The sequence below is a fragment of the Salarias fasciatus genome, chromosome 23, assembly GCF_902148845.1.
Source record: "Salarias fasciatus chromosome 23, fSalaFa1.1, whole genome shotgun sequence".
Taxonomy (NCBI): Eukaryota; Metazoa; Chordata; class Actinopteri; order Blenniiformes; family Blenniidae; genus Salarias; species Salarias fasciatus.
Genome location: NC_043766.1, coordinates 20,940,438 through 20,954,889, shown reverse-complemented (window position 1 = coordinate 20,954,889; position 14,452 = coordinate 20,940,438). Strand labels below are relative to the sequence as shown.

Below are 14,452 nucleotides of genomic sequence, written 5' to 3'. Positions count from 1 at the left end.
CTAGTGTGAGATTTACATCAAGAAAAGTATCTTGCACACGGAAAACAATGAAGTGAGAATGTCTTTGTAGTAGGTTGATACAGACACCATGGAGAAGAAAAAAAATGGATGCAGACATGCTCATGGAATATTTTGACTTCAAGTTCGATGGGACACTGTGGGAAGGACACACTGCTTTGACTGGAGTTCACTGGAGTCATAAACTTTCATCCAAGAAACAACAGACGCTGTTCTCATCAGGATTGTCTGTATGACTTAAAGTTGACTGAAACTGAGGCAGAGTTGGGTTAGGTTCTGTTCAGAGTGGCAGTCTTGCTCTCACTCAGGTGATTTGTGTCTGTTTCATTTGAGATCTTCAATAAATCCTCCTTGTGCAGCGACAAAAACATTGACTCCTCATCTTTTGCTCTGTCTCACCAAAAACAACATATACATGCAAAAAAACAACAACAACAAACATTTCCTCTAACATTATGACAACAGACAGGTGAAGAGAATAACTCAAATCAACTCTTCACACGGCAGATTTTTGATAAAAACCCAGGCTTGAATAATTGGATGAGAACATTTTCAAAACAGCAGCTTTTAGAGGGTGTGCCCAGAGCTTAATTGCAACAAATGTGGCAATTAATTGCGTTTCTTCATATTTATAAGTTCACTTTGTATTTATTTAGGGACCAACATAGGGAATGTATAATTTAAATCAACATTTTGGTTCAGTCCAGTCAGTGTTTTCCTAAGGGTTACATAGTGAGTGATGGTACTGTAAGAACAATAAATGTACAATATATCGGAAAGCCTTCATAAAAAAAAGTCATCTATTTAAAAGAAAAGAGGTGAAGGATCATTAGCAGCCAAGACAAATCGGTACATATGAAACAAAGGTCTTCAAAGAGGCTTCTCACTCAATGCAGTACTCCACTGCTTTGATGAAGTGGAAGACACTGTCATTGTTGCAGAACTGTAAATTCTTCAATGATATTTGGTATGGTGTGCATGTAGTAAGCCAAAGCCTTGATGACCATGTCACAGGGTTGACATGTACTTGCAAACATTAGTGGAAAGTCTGACGGCATTAAGTTCCAGTGAAAGAATGCCTTCATCAAGTAGTATCTGATTCCTGAACAATAACGCAAAGATGACCATTTGATGTAGAACTTTCATGTGATGAAGTACTGTGAATCTAACTGAGCACATTTCACAAACCTCAGGCATTGTCACATGACCACAAGGTGGTTTTTCAGGTCTCAATCCAAATGAGCAAAAACGCCCAATCCACGGAGTTGTCATGCCATTTCAGCCTGATTTCACTGTAAATTAAAACAAAAAATATATTTAAAAAGCAATTGTTAGCTATGTTATACCCTGACTATCAAACATTTAATTTACTGACTGCATCATAGTGTAGTTATTCATGAAATCACACAAAACATATTCAACTAATTAACATGTTTCATATGTTTCACAATACTTCAAAGATCATGTGGTTGTACTAATAACCCCTCTGGAGAAGCTCTGACCAAACTATATCCATTCAGTTAAAAAAAAAAGTACTTTCTTTTTTTTATTTCCTACTAGTACTAGAACTCCTCCCACACTCTCCATTCTGCAAATACAAACTCCCTCCAAAGCCCGAGAACAAACCTCCAAACCATGGGTGATCGAGCCTTCTCCTCCGCTGCCCCAGGACTGTGGAATGCCCTCCCCAGTCCCCTGAGGGTCCCACAGACCTCTGACTCTTTAGAGGGAACCTAAATCCTCCCTTTAACCAAAAAAAGAAAAAGCATTTAAAATGGTTTTAAAATTTTGTCATCCACCCCCCACCCCTAATCAGCACATTTACATATTTTTAAATGTAACGTGCTCTACAAATAATGTATTCAGACTATCGTACCTTAGTCTGGATGAAGTGATAATAAGAGATCAATGTTTTAAGTTTTTGCTTCAACAACTGTTCTCCAGCCTTTCGAGGTTCGATCAAAACCACTCACATGTTAGGAGTTCAACTCCACCAGATAGCAAGTTGTCCTCTGAATTACCTTTACCATTTCATATTTGTAAACATTCAGAGCTGCAGTTATTTTTCTTTCATCTTCCATTATTCATAATTTCTCAACCACTCAGACTCCTCGTGCACCTCATTCAAAAGAATCAAATAGTTCAAACAAGTCTTTCCATTACAAGTGACTAAAATATCTTGTTAGTGCATTTCTTTTGGAGGACTTGCTTTGCATCTCCGAAAATGCAAGTGAAAGAGTGTCTTAACTGATGTTCTCGCTATAGAGGCGATACAAAGCACCCGCATTGCTAGCAATCTGCTGGTCCAATAGCCATGTTTGTTATTTATCTGTGAAATTCAAATACCATTTTTACCACGAGTTCTTCATGCAGACCATCCATGGCTACAAGGGAAAAGAATTTTGTTAGATATCCACAGTGTATACGTAATGAATCTCCCACAATGTATTTCAGGTCTGGTTATTAACTGTAATATAGAGTAGTTTAAAAGATTCCTATGAAACTTTGTACACATTCTTTGATGAACTCTTCATTTCTAAAATTCCAATAGCTTAATTAAGAAAATAAGTCGAAAGACCTTTGAAACATCAGTTTACATTGTTTGGTGTGAAACTGGTTGCGTTGCTTTAGATGCCAGCCCATTCTTTTTAAGAAATGAATGAAGAGAGACAATGGAAACGCTATTGACTTCATCGCTGCTTTTTGTCCATCACTGTTTGTACAAACCCACCAGGTCCTGAGAAGAAAGTGCTTATGTGGGTCTTTCTGGTGTTTACTGATGGATCTTGTGTAATGATTAATCACATTTAAAAGTTGACAATGGGTAAGTAAACTGACAGAAGGTTAAACAAATCACAAACATTTGGATTTAAAAAAAAACCCAAACTCAACTGCATAACATCTCCAAATTTACAAACATCCACAAACTCAGGTTTGTTTTCATCACATTCTGAGAGGATATCGTTACTTGGTACTTTGACAAATATTCATCATTAGTAGGGAAATTTATGATCCTCACTTTGTTGTATGGGCACACACAATTGAGCTTCTAAACTGTGGTTAAGAGACAAAATCTGCTCTTCCAAAAATAACACTAGCAACTGGTAATACTGCACAAAAACCATTTAAGTAAGTCAAAGTGATTTACTATTAGTATAACACCAAATACCCAAACAGAAACGAGTGAAGTGAAACGCCATACACTGAAGCATATTGTTCTTTTGTGTTGTACCATTTGTGCCTACACTGTTTTGCTGAGTTTGAGAACACTATCAAAGCACAAAAGCAGTGGGGCCACAGTACATTCTGCTCCAAAGCAACAAGAAACGTGCATTATTAACTCCACATGACTCTAGATGTGAATTATAATTGAACACTGACATACACCGTATTTATCTACTTCAAAACTGTATTGCAGAACAAATAAATACAAAAGACAAGTTTAATTTAAAATAAACTTTGTGATTTTATTGTTTTAAACTTATTCTTACACATCATACAATCCTAACTCTTGAAAGAAAAAAAAAAAAAAGATATCTGGTGGTGTTTCTGGGGGACTGGAGTGCCAAGGGACAGGAACTGCATCTCTGGACATTTTTAGCTTTTATTAAATGTCCCTGAAGCTTGTTTTATAAGACAGAAGTAAAACCATTAGTCTCTCAGCAGTGAAACTCAACTCAAACCAGATTTATTACAAGTTGCAGATTTAATATTACTAATAGAAACTGTTGCATGACACATTGATTATGAATGACTGTGCTAAAGACAGGATTAAAGACATTCAACAAAATGAAGAATAATGCATGTTTGCTGATGAAACTTTGATTATTATTGTACAGTAGCCCTAACTGCTGGTGCAAAGTCAAAACAAATTGAGTGATCAAACTGTCCTGAACTACATGTATAACAGGGCCTCACTCCACTGTCCAGTGACAGTCAGTCTGATAAACATCTCCTTGTATGAACTGTGGTTTACATTCAAACTGCTCAGTCATTGTGAAAAAAAAAAGAAGAAAAGAACAAGTCGAAAAGATTTGAGCATTGATATGAGCAGTCAAAAAAACGAGTGCAAACCAATGAAATCCCCATCATTCACCTGACTGAACAATCATCCTAAATTAAAGATTCCTGCGACAAAACGACCAAAACTCTGAGGAAAACTCGAGCGTTTTGTAAGCAATGATACTTTTTTAACGGCCATCGATTTAGGCGCTGTTTGTATAACGTAGGCCAATCTGCAGATCAGCACTGACCACAAGTCCCCCTAAATGTGAGAGTTGTTCTCAAGTCACCACTCAAGACAAACTCCTTTTTTCACAAAACACAAGAATCGAGGAAGGAATTATATCACAGTCGCTATGGAGGACAAACTTGGTATTGGCATGACCAGTCACCATCATTATAGGCTTATCTATCGCCAACAATTTTGACTGACTATTTGAAGAAGGCCAATTTTGCAACAGGAGCAAAAGCTAATCCAGCCCAAGTCCAATAAACTCCTCAGCAGATTTGAGGAAATGAGCCACGCACATCCAACATATTCTGCAGTGACTTATTTTGAAAAGGCATACTTTCAAATTACTTTGAAACTTTTCTACAGCTCGTTCATATATATATTTCAAGCAACATTTACAGGGAAAGCATTTAATAGTGAAGAGATAAAACCCCAATTGCCTATACTTTGCTTTTTAATTTTTAATAATATCGCTATGCCATAAATAGACTTTAGCAACAGGGTTGGGATACTGTAATTCAGCAGCATTAAAGCACAGAGGGGCCTGTTAATCAGACTAGTAGTGTGAAATAATTGCCATGGCCCTTGGAGATAGTCATGGTAGAGCCGGTTGTTTGAAATACTTTTAACAGTACATGTAAGAACTTGTAAATAAAAAAGGGAGGGTAGAGATGGGGAAAATATTGGTGCCAGCTATAGCACTTTTTTGGGATAATTATGAAAAGCAGTTTAATACACAGTACTATTCGTCTTAATCCCCGACCTTTAATACCTGGCAGAAATCTACATTAGGATTATACTACATGAATTGGAGCTGTATGGTATTTACATTTGGGGGGGGGGGAAATCCTGTAGAGTCCTGTTAACTTGAACCTTGAGGGTCCAGCCATGCATTGTGCTACTGCTGTTTATTTTTTCACATTCCAGCTTCATTTCAAACTGTGCAGTCACTTACAAAACAGTAACTTATATGTCTGCCTGCACACATGCACACAAGTTTGATCTTCCTAGAAGAAGCTAGCTAGAAGCGGACTTCACATTGACGACTCATCTGATTCTGAGCACAATGTTAAAGCACAGCGCGCGACAATCTTCACTTTAGCTGGGAGGAACATGTATCGTCACGTGAAGAGCAACTGCGCCCCGGGTCAGTTTTTCTTCAGCATGTGTCAGTGGTCTGCTGGTGGTTAGAGAAATACAGAGTTTCACTCTTGACTCCAAAAAACATACAAATGGCATTCAAGGAGACTAGGTTGTGTTGTAAGAACAGATTTTCTCATCAACGAAACAAGGCAATTTCCTCTGTGAGCCGACAGTACAGCTCAAATATAAAATGCAAATGACCCAGATGCTGAACAAAACTGAGTAGGTGTGGCACATTTGTTTGTGCTCTGCAGTTGACACACCGAGTTGTGCTTAGTTTTCAAAAACCCCTCGGAAAAAAAAACCTTGCCGTTAACAGCACAATCCTGACTTAACTGGACCATATTTCAGTATGACACCTTGTTCATTTTTTTCAATTTATTCAATGTCAAAGAGTCAAGATGAATTAAATTAATAGCTGAAGAGGTCGAGTGCAGGCCTCGATTTGCTGAGACAGGCTGCCAATCCTCCAGCACAGACCAACCATACAGAAGAAAATGGAATAAAAATAAATTAAATGTAATCACACAATTTGCGCTAACTACAATATATTAATATAGATCTTTTGATGTCATACGCGCAATAAAACTGAAAAAACAAAATAAAAACAAAACAAATAACAATCACTCAATCAATCCATAAGTCAAGGTTCTCAGACCCCCTACCCTGTCCCTCCCCTGCCATTCCCATCAAGTAACTTCATGCACCCAGTATCTGTATAATATGTGAAAGAAAGACATCTGGAAAATGCTGAGACTTGTGGTGGTCAATAAGTGGCAACCCACTAAGTAAAGGAGCTGGGAAGAAAAAGAAAAATGCCAATTTGACAACAGGTTGACATCATTTTTCAGTCCGGGAAGATTTTTTTTAATATTCCAGAGCCCTTAAAGGTGATGTTGATAGATGAAATCAGTTGTTTTTGTAACTCACGAGGCAAATCATATATCCTTCTGTGTCATTTTTCAGACTGTGACACATTTCTCAGGAGAATTTCCCTCTGTTTTCACCTATCTACAGGGACAGTATAACAATAAACCCACACGACACCCTCCAAGTTAAGAAACGAAAAGGGGTCAAAATGAAAAGCCTTCAATCCCCTCAGCAACACAAATGTCCACCAAGCCCCCACACCCTCTCCCCAACTCTCAAGCAAATGGGTACACACAAGCACACACACGCACACACACAGATTCAGCTGCAGTCACTCACGGAGAGAGGGGGAGATGCTAGTAAGGGAAGTGTCTGGACTGTGGCTGCGACTGCGCCACCCCACCCCACCCGCTTTCAGACTACCATGAACAAATGAAGCCATGATATCAGGTGTTTTCCTCCACGTCGCCACTGTTTAAATCCACAATGTAAGAAAGACTGTTTTTGCACTCAGCCCTCATAACTTCTGAATTTTCTCAGCCACCACAATGGGATTCTCCTTGCGTATGCGGGCGGCAGCTGCACTCCGGTAATCAAAGGGACAGTCGTGTTTGTCAGAGTAACGATGAATGGCACAGAACAGGTTGCCGCAGCGACAATCAAAACCTTCAGTGGAGAGAAGCAAATAGGTAAACAAACACAAAGGTTTTGTTGTGAACATAATTGTGTATTGACACACCAATCATTGATCTATATGGGACACTGACCTGAAAACTAAAGTCTGTTTCGTTCATGAAAAAAATGCAATCACATCTTTAATTATCTGAACTTGCGAAATCAAATTTGCTATCTGTCACAAAAGGCACAGATGAGACCATGCATACATGGAGTCAAAGCTTAGATCCAAGCGAAAGCCAGTACATAGTCAGAATAAAATTGACAACAGGTGGTGAAACCTTTTTAAGATGGAGCCACATCACTTGGCATCACCAACAGAGAACAGAAATGACCTAAGAATACTACATTCTTTGAGTCTTGGATATAACATTTTCAGATTATGCTCGTCAAGTGAGACAAGAAAAACACAAGCCAACCCAACTTATGGACAACAACTCTTGCATGTACCTGCAAGGAGGTCAGTGATTAACATCTATAATGTTTCCTCACTTACCAGTAAGGCCCACTTTCTTGCGACAGGAGAAGCAGCGATTTTTTTTCTTGTTTTTATCTGGAGTTTGGTCACCATCAGAAGAAGCCTGTGCTGCTTCCCCGACTGGCTCTGATGAGAGAAAAATTAACAAACAAAGACACAGCTTATGCTCGATTTGTTAAAATATATTTCCAGAAGGATGAAGAAGCCAATTTGGAAGAGTTTGTTACTTCAACAAGCAAGACAAAAATATCCTGGATTATACTATTAACGCAAAGCCACTTAAAACGATGTCCGCATAGCAGAGTAAACTTAATTATGCAGCATAAATTAATGTAGTGACAGCAATCCTGTAATCAAAGTGATATGGAGGAGGGTAATAAAGTTATTCAACAGTACAAACATGCTTGCCAAGTCTAACCAGAAAACCCAAAGTCAGACTGTCAAAGACTTCACATTGAATACAATCAAAATAAAAACAAATGTACTGTTATTTTTTTGGCTAAATACAGAAGAATTAAAAAACAACAGCATGTTGAAGTTTGACTTTTTTAATTATTCTAATAAGTCAACTTGAGGGAACAGTTGCATCCCACGATTTCCTGTTTGTTCACACTATATTTCATGGGGAAAAAAAACAAAAAAAAAAAAAAAACAAAAAACAAAAAAACACCAAGCTGTCCGACATACACACCATGACACATTTCATGTTAGAGCCATATGAAATCCGTCTTAACGGAATCGCGGAAATTACCAATAAAAACGGAATTGGAATGAAACGCGGAATATTGCGGAATTGGCCCTAATCTGGCCTGAAATTCAGTTTTCGGGAGAAAATGGAACCTTATAGTGCAAAGCAAACATGCCGGGGGGACCGCCCGAGCTGTTGCAACGTGTACGTCACTTAAAGGGATACTTCAACATTTTGGCAAATTGGCCCATTTAGCGCAATTCCTTAGTCATTTCGAACAGCATACTTACTTTTTTTGTGAGGGCGAGCTGTTGTTTATTCAGAGGTGAGTCGGGGAAGGTTTTCAGGACGGACACAGTATCCTCGTCAAACTCATCAAATACACAATACAACAACGCCAAAACACTTTGGTGGACACGTTATAATCCGCACATTCACTACGCTGTGAAATATTAAATTAAGAGATTGAGTTGTTTATGCGAAGATTGCTAAGACGGAACTACTTACTAAACATGGCGTCAGGGCGTAGTGATTTCAAAAGAAAAAGTAGTTCCCAGTATTTGCTTCAGTGCCGTTAACGCTACAATATTATTTGTTGGTGTTCCACAGCGTAGTGAATGTGCGGATTATAACGTGTCCACCAAAGTGTTTTGGCGTTGTTGGATTGTGTATATGAGGAGTTTGACGAGGGGAACCAAAAATACCATTCACTTCCTTTGTGTCCGTCCCGAAAACCTTCCCCAACTCACCTCTGAATAAACAACAGCTCGACCTCACAAAAAAGTAAGTATGCTGTTCCAAATGACTAAGGAATTGCGCTAAATGGGCCAATTTGCCAAAATGTTGAAATATCCCTTTAAACAATGCCCCTAACATGCTAATACTAATGCTATTGCTAACACAACAACAACACAATGTCCAAGCGAGCCACTCCCTCCCCTCTCACACATTCAAAAAAGTTGCGAAACTCCACGTTAAGCGCTAAATACAGAGCAGAACAGTACACGGACTTTTATGCCACAGGGGATACGCTTTTTTGTAAATGCTGTCAACGTACCGTGGACTGGACTCGCAAAGACACATGCGACGGTGGAGTGTTGATTATTATTTACATTATTATTTATTATTTCTCTTTAAATTTAATTGAAAAGGATTTCTTTGTGGCAGCACTTTAAACATTAAATGGACTGTTATATCCTATTAAATTGTGAACATTTATTCATTTCCACTTACCAGACACTTTTTTATGGTAAAAATGAGCATAAAAAGCAAAATAATAAATTCAGAAATATTAAAACGGAAAAAAACGGAATTTGGGAAAAAATAAAACGGAATTGGGGAAAAAAAAAACGGATTTCATATACCTCTACTTCATGTATACAGTGGGTAGAGACTGATTTGGGAACATATCACTGCTGTCTAAGATATTTACCTGTGCCATTAGAGGTACCCTCCTCTTCACCCTCCTCAGTCACTGCTCGGTCTGAATCTACAGCCACTGACTCCTGTGAGATGCTCATAGCTGTCATCTGTTGAGTCACTGGGCTGGGAGAGCTGGGACTAATGTCACAACAAACAAAAATCAATACAGTGTAGCTCATACACAGAGTCTTTAAAAAAGGACAAACCAAACAAAGAGGAGAGCTATCAATAGTTTCTTATCAAACGGATGACAAGAGTCAGAATCCATATTTGTTACACAGAAAACTTGGAGTTTCCAATATGAATAATACGTAATTTTGTCCAACCATAGAAACAGCATCTTTCTTGGTCAGTGATCAACATCATCGCCAAAGTGGGTCCTGGAGGCCCTGCAGGTCTTCCGCATCTCCCTGCTTCAACAAAGCTGAATCTCATGAAGACACCATTACCAAGTCCAGCAGAGAGTCTGATAACGAGTCACTCATTACAATCAGCTGTGTTGAGGCAGGGAGACATGGAAAACATGCTGGGCTATGGCCCTCCAGGATCTGAGTTTGAGAAGTGTTTTAGGCGCTAATTGCCAAACCAAGAAGTAAACAAAACAACTAGCAGTAACTAGCTGGGTTTGTCGAGTCCATTTTTTGGTCAATCTGACTGAATTCTGACAGATCAGATTGTATGGTGATCAATAAATGAATAAATTACACAATAAATGAGAATGCACTCAATACATTTTCCAGGCATGCTAAACTGCCATGTTAGCGCATGGGAAATGAAAAAGCACAATGTGTGCTTTCTTCGTCTCAATCAATCAAACTTTCTAAAGCACTTTTCATAATAAAACACCAACCCAAAGTGCTTTACAACATTTAAACATAGAGCATTAATTAAAAAAACAAAATGCCGCCTCCAATCAGGCTGCATGGCAGGATTATTTGTTATCATCACAGGCCTAATTGTACTGTTTACACGAAGACTAAAGTGATCAAATTGACATGCTCCCCATTCAGACATTGGACCAGTTCCACAAGGCACTGCACTGTGAAGTTGACAGTTTGTCAATGAACACATGAGCCTGCTTCCAGCCTTACATGGAAGCTTGAGAGGACTGAAGATGGATTTGTTAGCTCAAATAAGGAGGCATGCTTCTTTTTGAAACTGCAAAGTGAAAGAGACATTCTCCTTGTTCAGAGTGGCAGTTTTGTCTACCGCATCAACCAGTCATGCTTTGCCATTGTCACTGGAAAGTGCTAAACACAAAACAAAAAAACCAACAAAAAACATGAAGTGTTGCGTGGTGACCTTATGCAACAGACATGGACACAAAGCTCCAGCATTGAAAATCAACACTGTTTACATGGACTCTGACCAAATCATAGAAACAGTCAAACACCTTCTCTGATCTGGTTGTAATTTGAACCAGCTGGGGTCAATATAATCACCCAATATGAAATAAGTGTTCTCATAGCATTGCCTCAAGGTTACTGTTCTTGAAGGACGACTAACAAGTGTATTCTCGCAAAGTACACGGGTACACGCTCGCATACTAAGAATTGAGAAACGGCCACTGTTTTAGGTCACTTCCAGTGGCAACACACCTGATCACAATGAGAAGCTCGTTAATAGACTTTTTGACATGCTTGATGAAGACATCTTTAAATCCAGGAGTGCTGGGGCAGAGAGATATCTAAAACGTGCAGGACGGTGGCCCTCCAGGACCTGGACTGGACACTCTAATCCAGAGTATGTTAATGACAATTTTAAGAACAATTATTCCATATTTGCATTTTGACATTACAGGCAACTGGGCTAGCTTGAAACGCTAAATGAGCTCCACCTCTTCTACAAGACGCATTGTCAGCCCTCAATTTTTTTTCCCTATACAAATAATTAATTTGATTGGTTTCACTTTGACAGAAACATTTCATAGTTTTGGAATTTTGACAAAAGCACAATGGAGTACACTACAACCCAAATAGTTTGTCAAGCAAATATTAAAGGTGCTGTTGGCAGGATTCGACATCTCCGCCATCTAAGATGGTGATTTGAAACCCAGCACAGCCAATCCTGTCCTGTTTTCTCTGACATCACGCTCTTACGCAAGTTAAGCCCCTCCCACAACAACGTGCGACGAACGCCCCTCGACGAATCACGGTTAGAACCTCAGGGGCTCTTCTGATTGGTCAAAGATACCTGCAGCTGTCGAGACTCCTTTTCAGCTCAGAACAGAGACAGATGGAAACGCTGCGCCCTTGTGGTAGTGCAATTATGCTACACTCCTAAAGGATTATCAATGGATACTCTAACATTTAATCCAAAGAAAACAGAAAAATTAGCATTGACTAGCAAAATCCTGCCTACGGCACCTTTAAGACTGATACTCAACATTTCATCTGTGGAAACTGTGATTTTCTGTTGTTGCCACATTCACAACTGATTCAAAGACAACTTCAATGACCTTATCCTGTCAAAAACATTCAGATAGGCCAACAACAGTGAATGTCTTGTGCAGTTGGGACACATACCTTGTTGGTTGTTCTTCAGGTGGGGTTGTTGTCTCCTCTGCACTGGGCTCTGAGGTTGTGCTCTCCACAGTCACACCAGCTGAACCTGACGATCCCACAGGTGATGTAGCAGCTGTGTGGGTAAAGCAGTCTGATATGACTAACGACAGACTGTCCATAGTCGGGATTCTACCTGGCATTGAAAATGCATCTCAGGTGATCTGAGCACAAGTGATAAGTAGTAAAAACAAGTGGGAACAGGCACCAAGACATCTATGGCCCTGCGCGCCAGAGCAGTGAGCAAAGTGATGTTAAGGAATTACTGGGTTCCGATCTGAAGCGGATAGCTCAGTGCGCATGACAAATGGAAACACTATTGCGTCTGGCCTCACCTCATGTGCTGGGATCACCTGAGATGCATTTAAACGCCAGGTGGAGACAGGGCCAATTGGTTTCAAGATACATCAAATGTTACTCATTGCATTTCATGATGATATGCTTTGCGTCCAAGTGAAACAACAGATGGCAATGTCACTCTCTAGTTGTCTGATGCCATAATGTATTTGGCAACTGATTCCACGAGTCTCCAACACCTTTAGGTAAATTCAAATGCCCCAAGACCCATTTTGAGCCCATGTATAATGAGCTTTCCTTAAAAAGAGACAGTGGAGAATGGACGTCCATATCTGGCACATCCTTGTGTTCAATCAGTCATAGACCTCTATCCGCCTACCTTTCTCCCCTGGGGGGCTGGATCGCCCCCCTCCCTGTTGTCTCTGCAGGTGTTCCTTGTAGCAGACTGAGCACATGCCGTTGGTGCGGGGGTTACCATAGAAACCACATCCCATAGTGCAAAGCATTGGCACCTGCGTCTGATTGGTCTCCTGAGCCATGCTCTGACAGAGGGGGTAAGGGGGATGGGAGAGGATATTCCTGAAAATGAGGTTGCAGAAGTTAACCAAAATTATTAGCAGGCCTTCTATAAATATGTAATCATACATTGTTCAGTGAAAAGAGCTTGGGAAGTGACATTATAGAATAAGAGGAGACCTGAAATAATAAAAAAAATGTAAGTTCCTTCACAAAACAAGGATCAACACCCTTAATTAAACCCTATCTGAAGCTGTAATTAAAGATGCGTTGCACAGCTTCACGACTTCAAACAAAATTGAGTCTAAGACCAAGAACTACCTAATGACCAGGTACAGCAAGGCAGGATGTTGGCCCATTAAACCGAAATTACTCACACAAAATATGTTGACACTCGATGAAAAAGACAATAATACAAAAATTAGTGAAAATTAATACAACGTAAACCCAGACATTCAACAACGTATTGTACTTCCTGCTGCAGTCCGCAAAGTGTCTGAAGACCGAACAGAAATAAGCTGTGGATTTGAGCAAAACACTAGGCGGAGAGGTGTGCAACAGCATCTAAAACAAAAGACACAAAGAGTGCTACAGCGGCTCGTTGAAAGAGACAAGTTACGATATGTGAAAACATACGCAAGCTCAGCTTGTTTGTCCCTTCTTTAGCTGCATAACAAGATGTTTTAGTCGGGGCAAAGTTGACGAAAAATGGGACAAAAGCTTCACACATTCTTGAGCAAATCCATGCCGAAAGACGAAGCCTTAAACACCGACTGTTTGGCAAACGTTGACGCTGCTATGCTTTCTATGGGGCTGAACAACTTCCAGCTGACTGTCCTCAGTCTGAGTTTGTCCGCAGAAGAAAACAATTGGCGTCCTATGCTTGCACAGCTCAAAGCAAACACTGTAACACCAGCAAACAGCTTCGCTGAGCGTTCTGTCTGACTGACACCGCAGACACAGGCAAAACAGCACAAAACTCGCATGCTGGTCTGTGGTCATGATGAAAACGACAAATAAATTTAAAAACACGTCTTTTGAGACAATCTATAAACCAATCTTTGGGTTTTCAGTCGAACAAACGCTAGCGTTAGCAGGCTAACCGTAGCTGGGCTGCTAACATAATCAGCCAACCCAAAACTAGTGCAGCTCGCGACAGCGTCCTGGCAAGTTCAAAACAGGTAACACACAGCAAGAGTCACTCAAGACGGTCCACGGCGACTACGATACCTGAATGTCACGGTACCGGGGGCTGTCGACCTCCTTAAGCTTCAGATTTGAACAAGTTATGTCTCCGGCAGAGCGCGCGGCCTCCGACCGACCCACCGCAAGCTCGCTACATTCGAAACAACGAACATGACGTCACCACCAGTCCGAGTCAGCCGAAAGTGCGGCGGACGGGCCAGCGGAGCAGAGCAGAGCCCACCGAAACACGGTACAACAGACATCTGTGGACTCTTCAACTGCTCTTATCGTCAGTATATTTTGATTCAATCAGTCCGCCAACTACCTGAAGACCCTGAGCGTCATCAAAAATAGGACTGCATCGA

General features: G+C 40.2%; 1 protein-coding gene across 2 annotated transcripts; it reads right to left on the bottom strand.

Moving 5' to 3' along the window:
• Positions 1-3,459: 3,459 nt before the first annotated feature.
• Positions 3,460-14,277, bottom strand: LOC115381503 (AN1-type zinc finger protein 5). Of its 2 annotated transcripts, none has more exons than XM_030082950.1 (6): positions 14,133-14,277; positions 12,766-12,965; positions 12,054-12,165; positions 9,539-9,666; positions 7,437-7,544; positions 3,460-6,931 (listed from the first exon to the last, which is right to left on the bottom strand). In XM_030082950.1, the coding sequence occupies exons 2-6, from the start codon at positions 12,923-12,925 to the stop codon at positions 6,783-6,785; spliced, it is 657 nt and encodes a 218-aa protein (XP_029938810.1). In that variant the 5' UTR covers positions 12,926-12,965; positions 14,133-14,277; the 3' UTR covers positions 3,460-6,782. The 2 variants fall into 2 exon arrangements, with proteins under 2 accessions (XP_029938810.1, XP_029938811.1); XM_030082951.1 differs by having other exon boundaries at positions 12,766-12,928; positions 14,133-14,254.
• Positions 14,278-14,452: the final 175 nt, after the last annotated feature.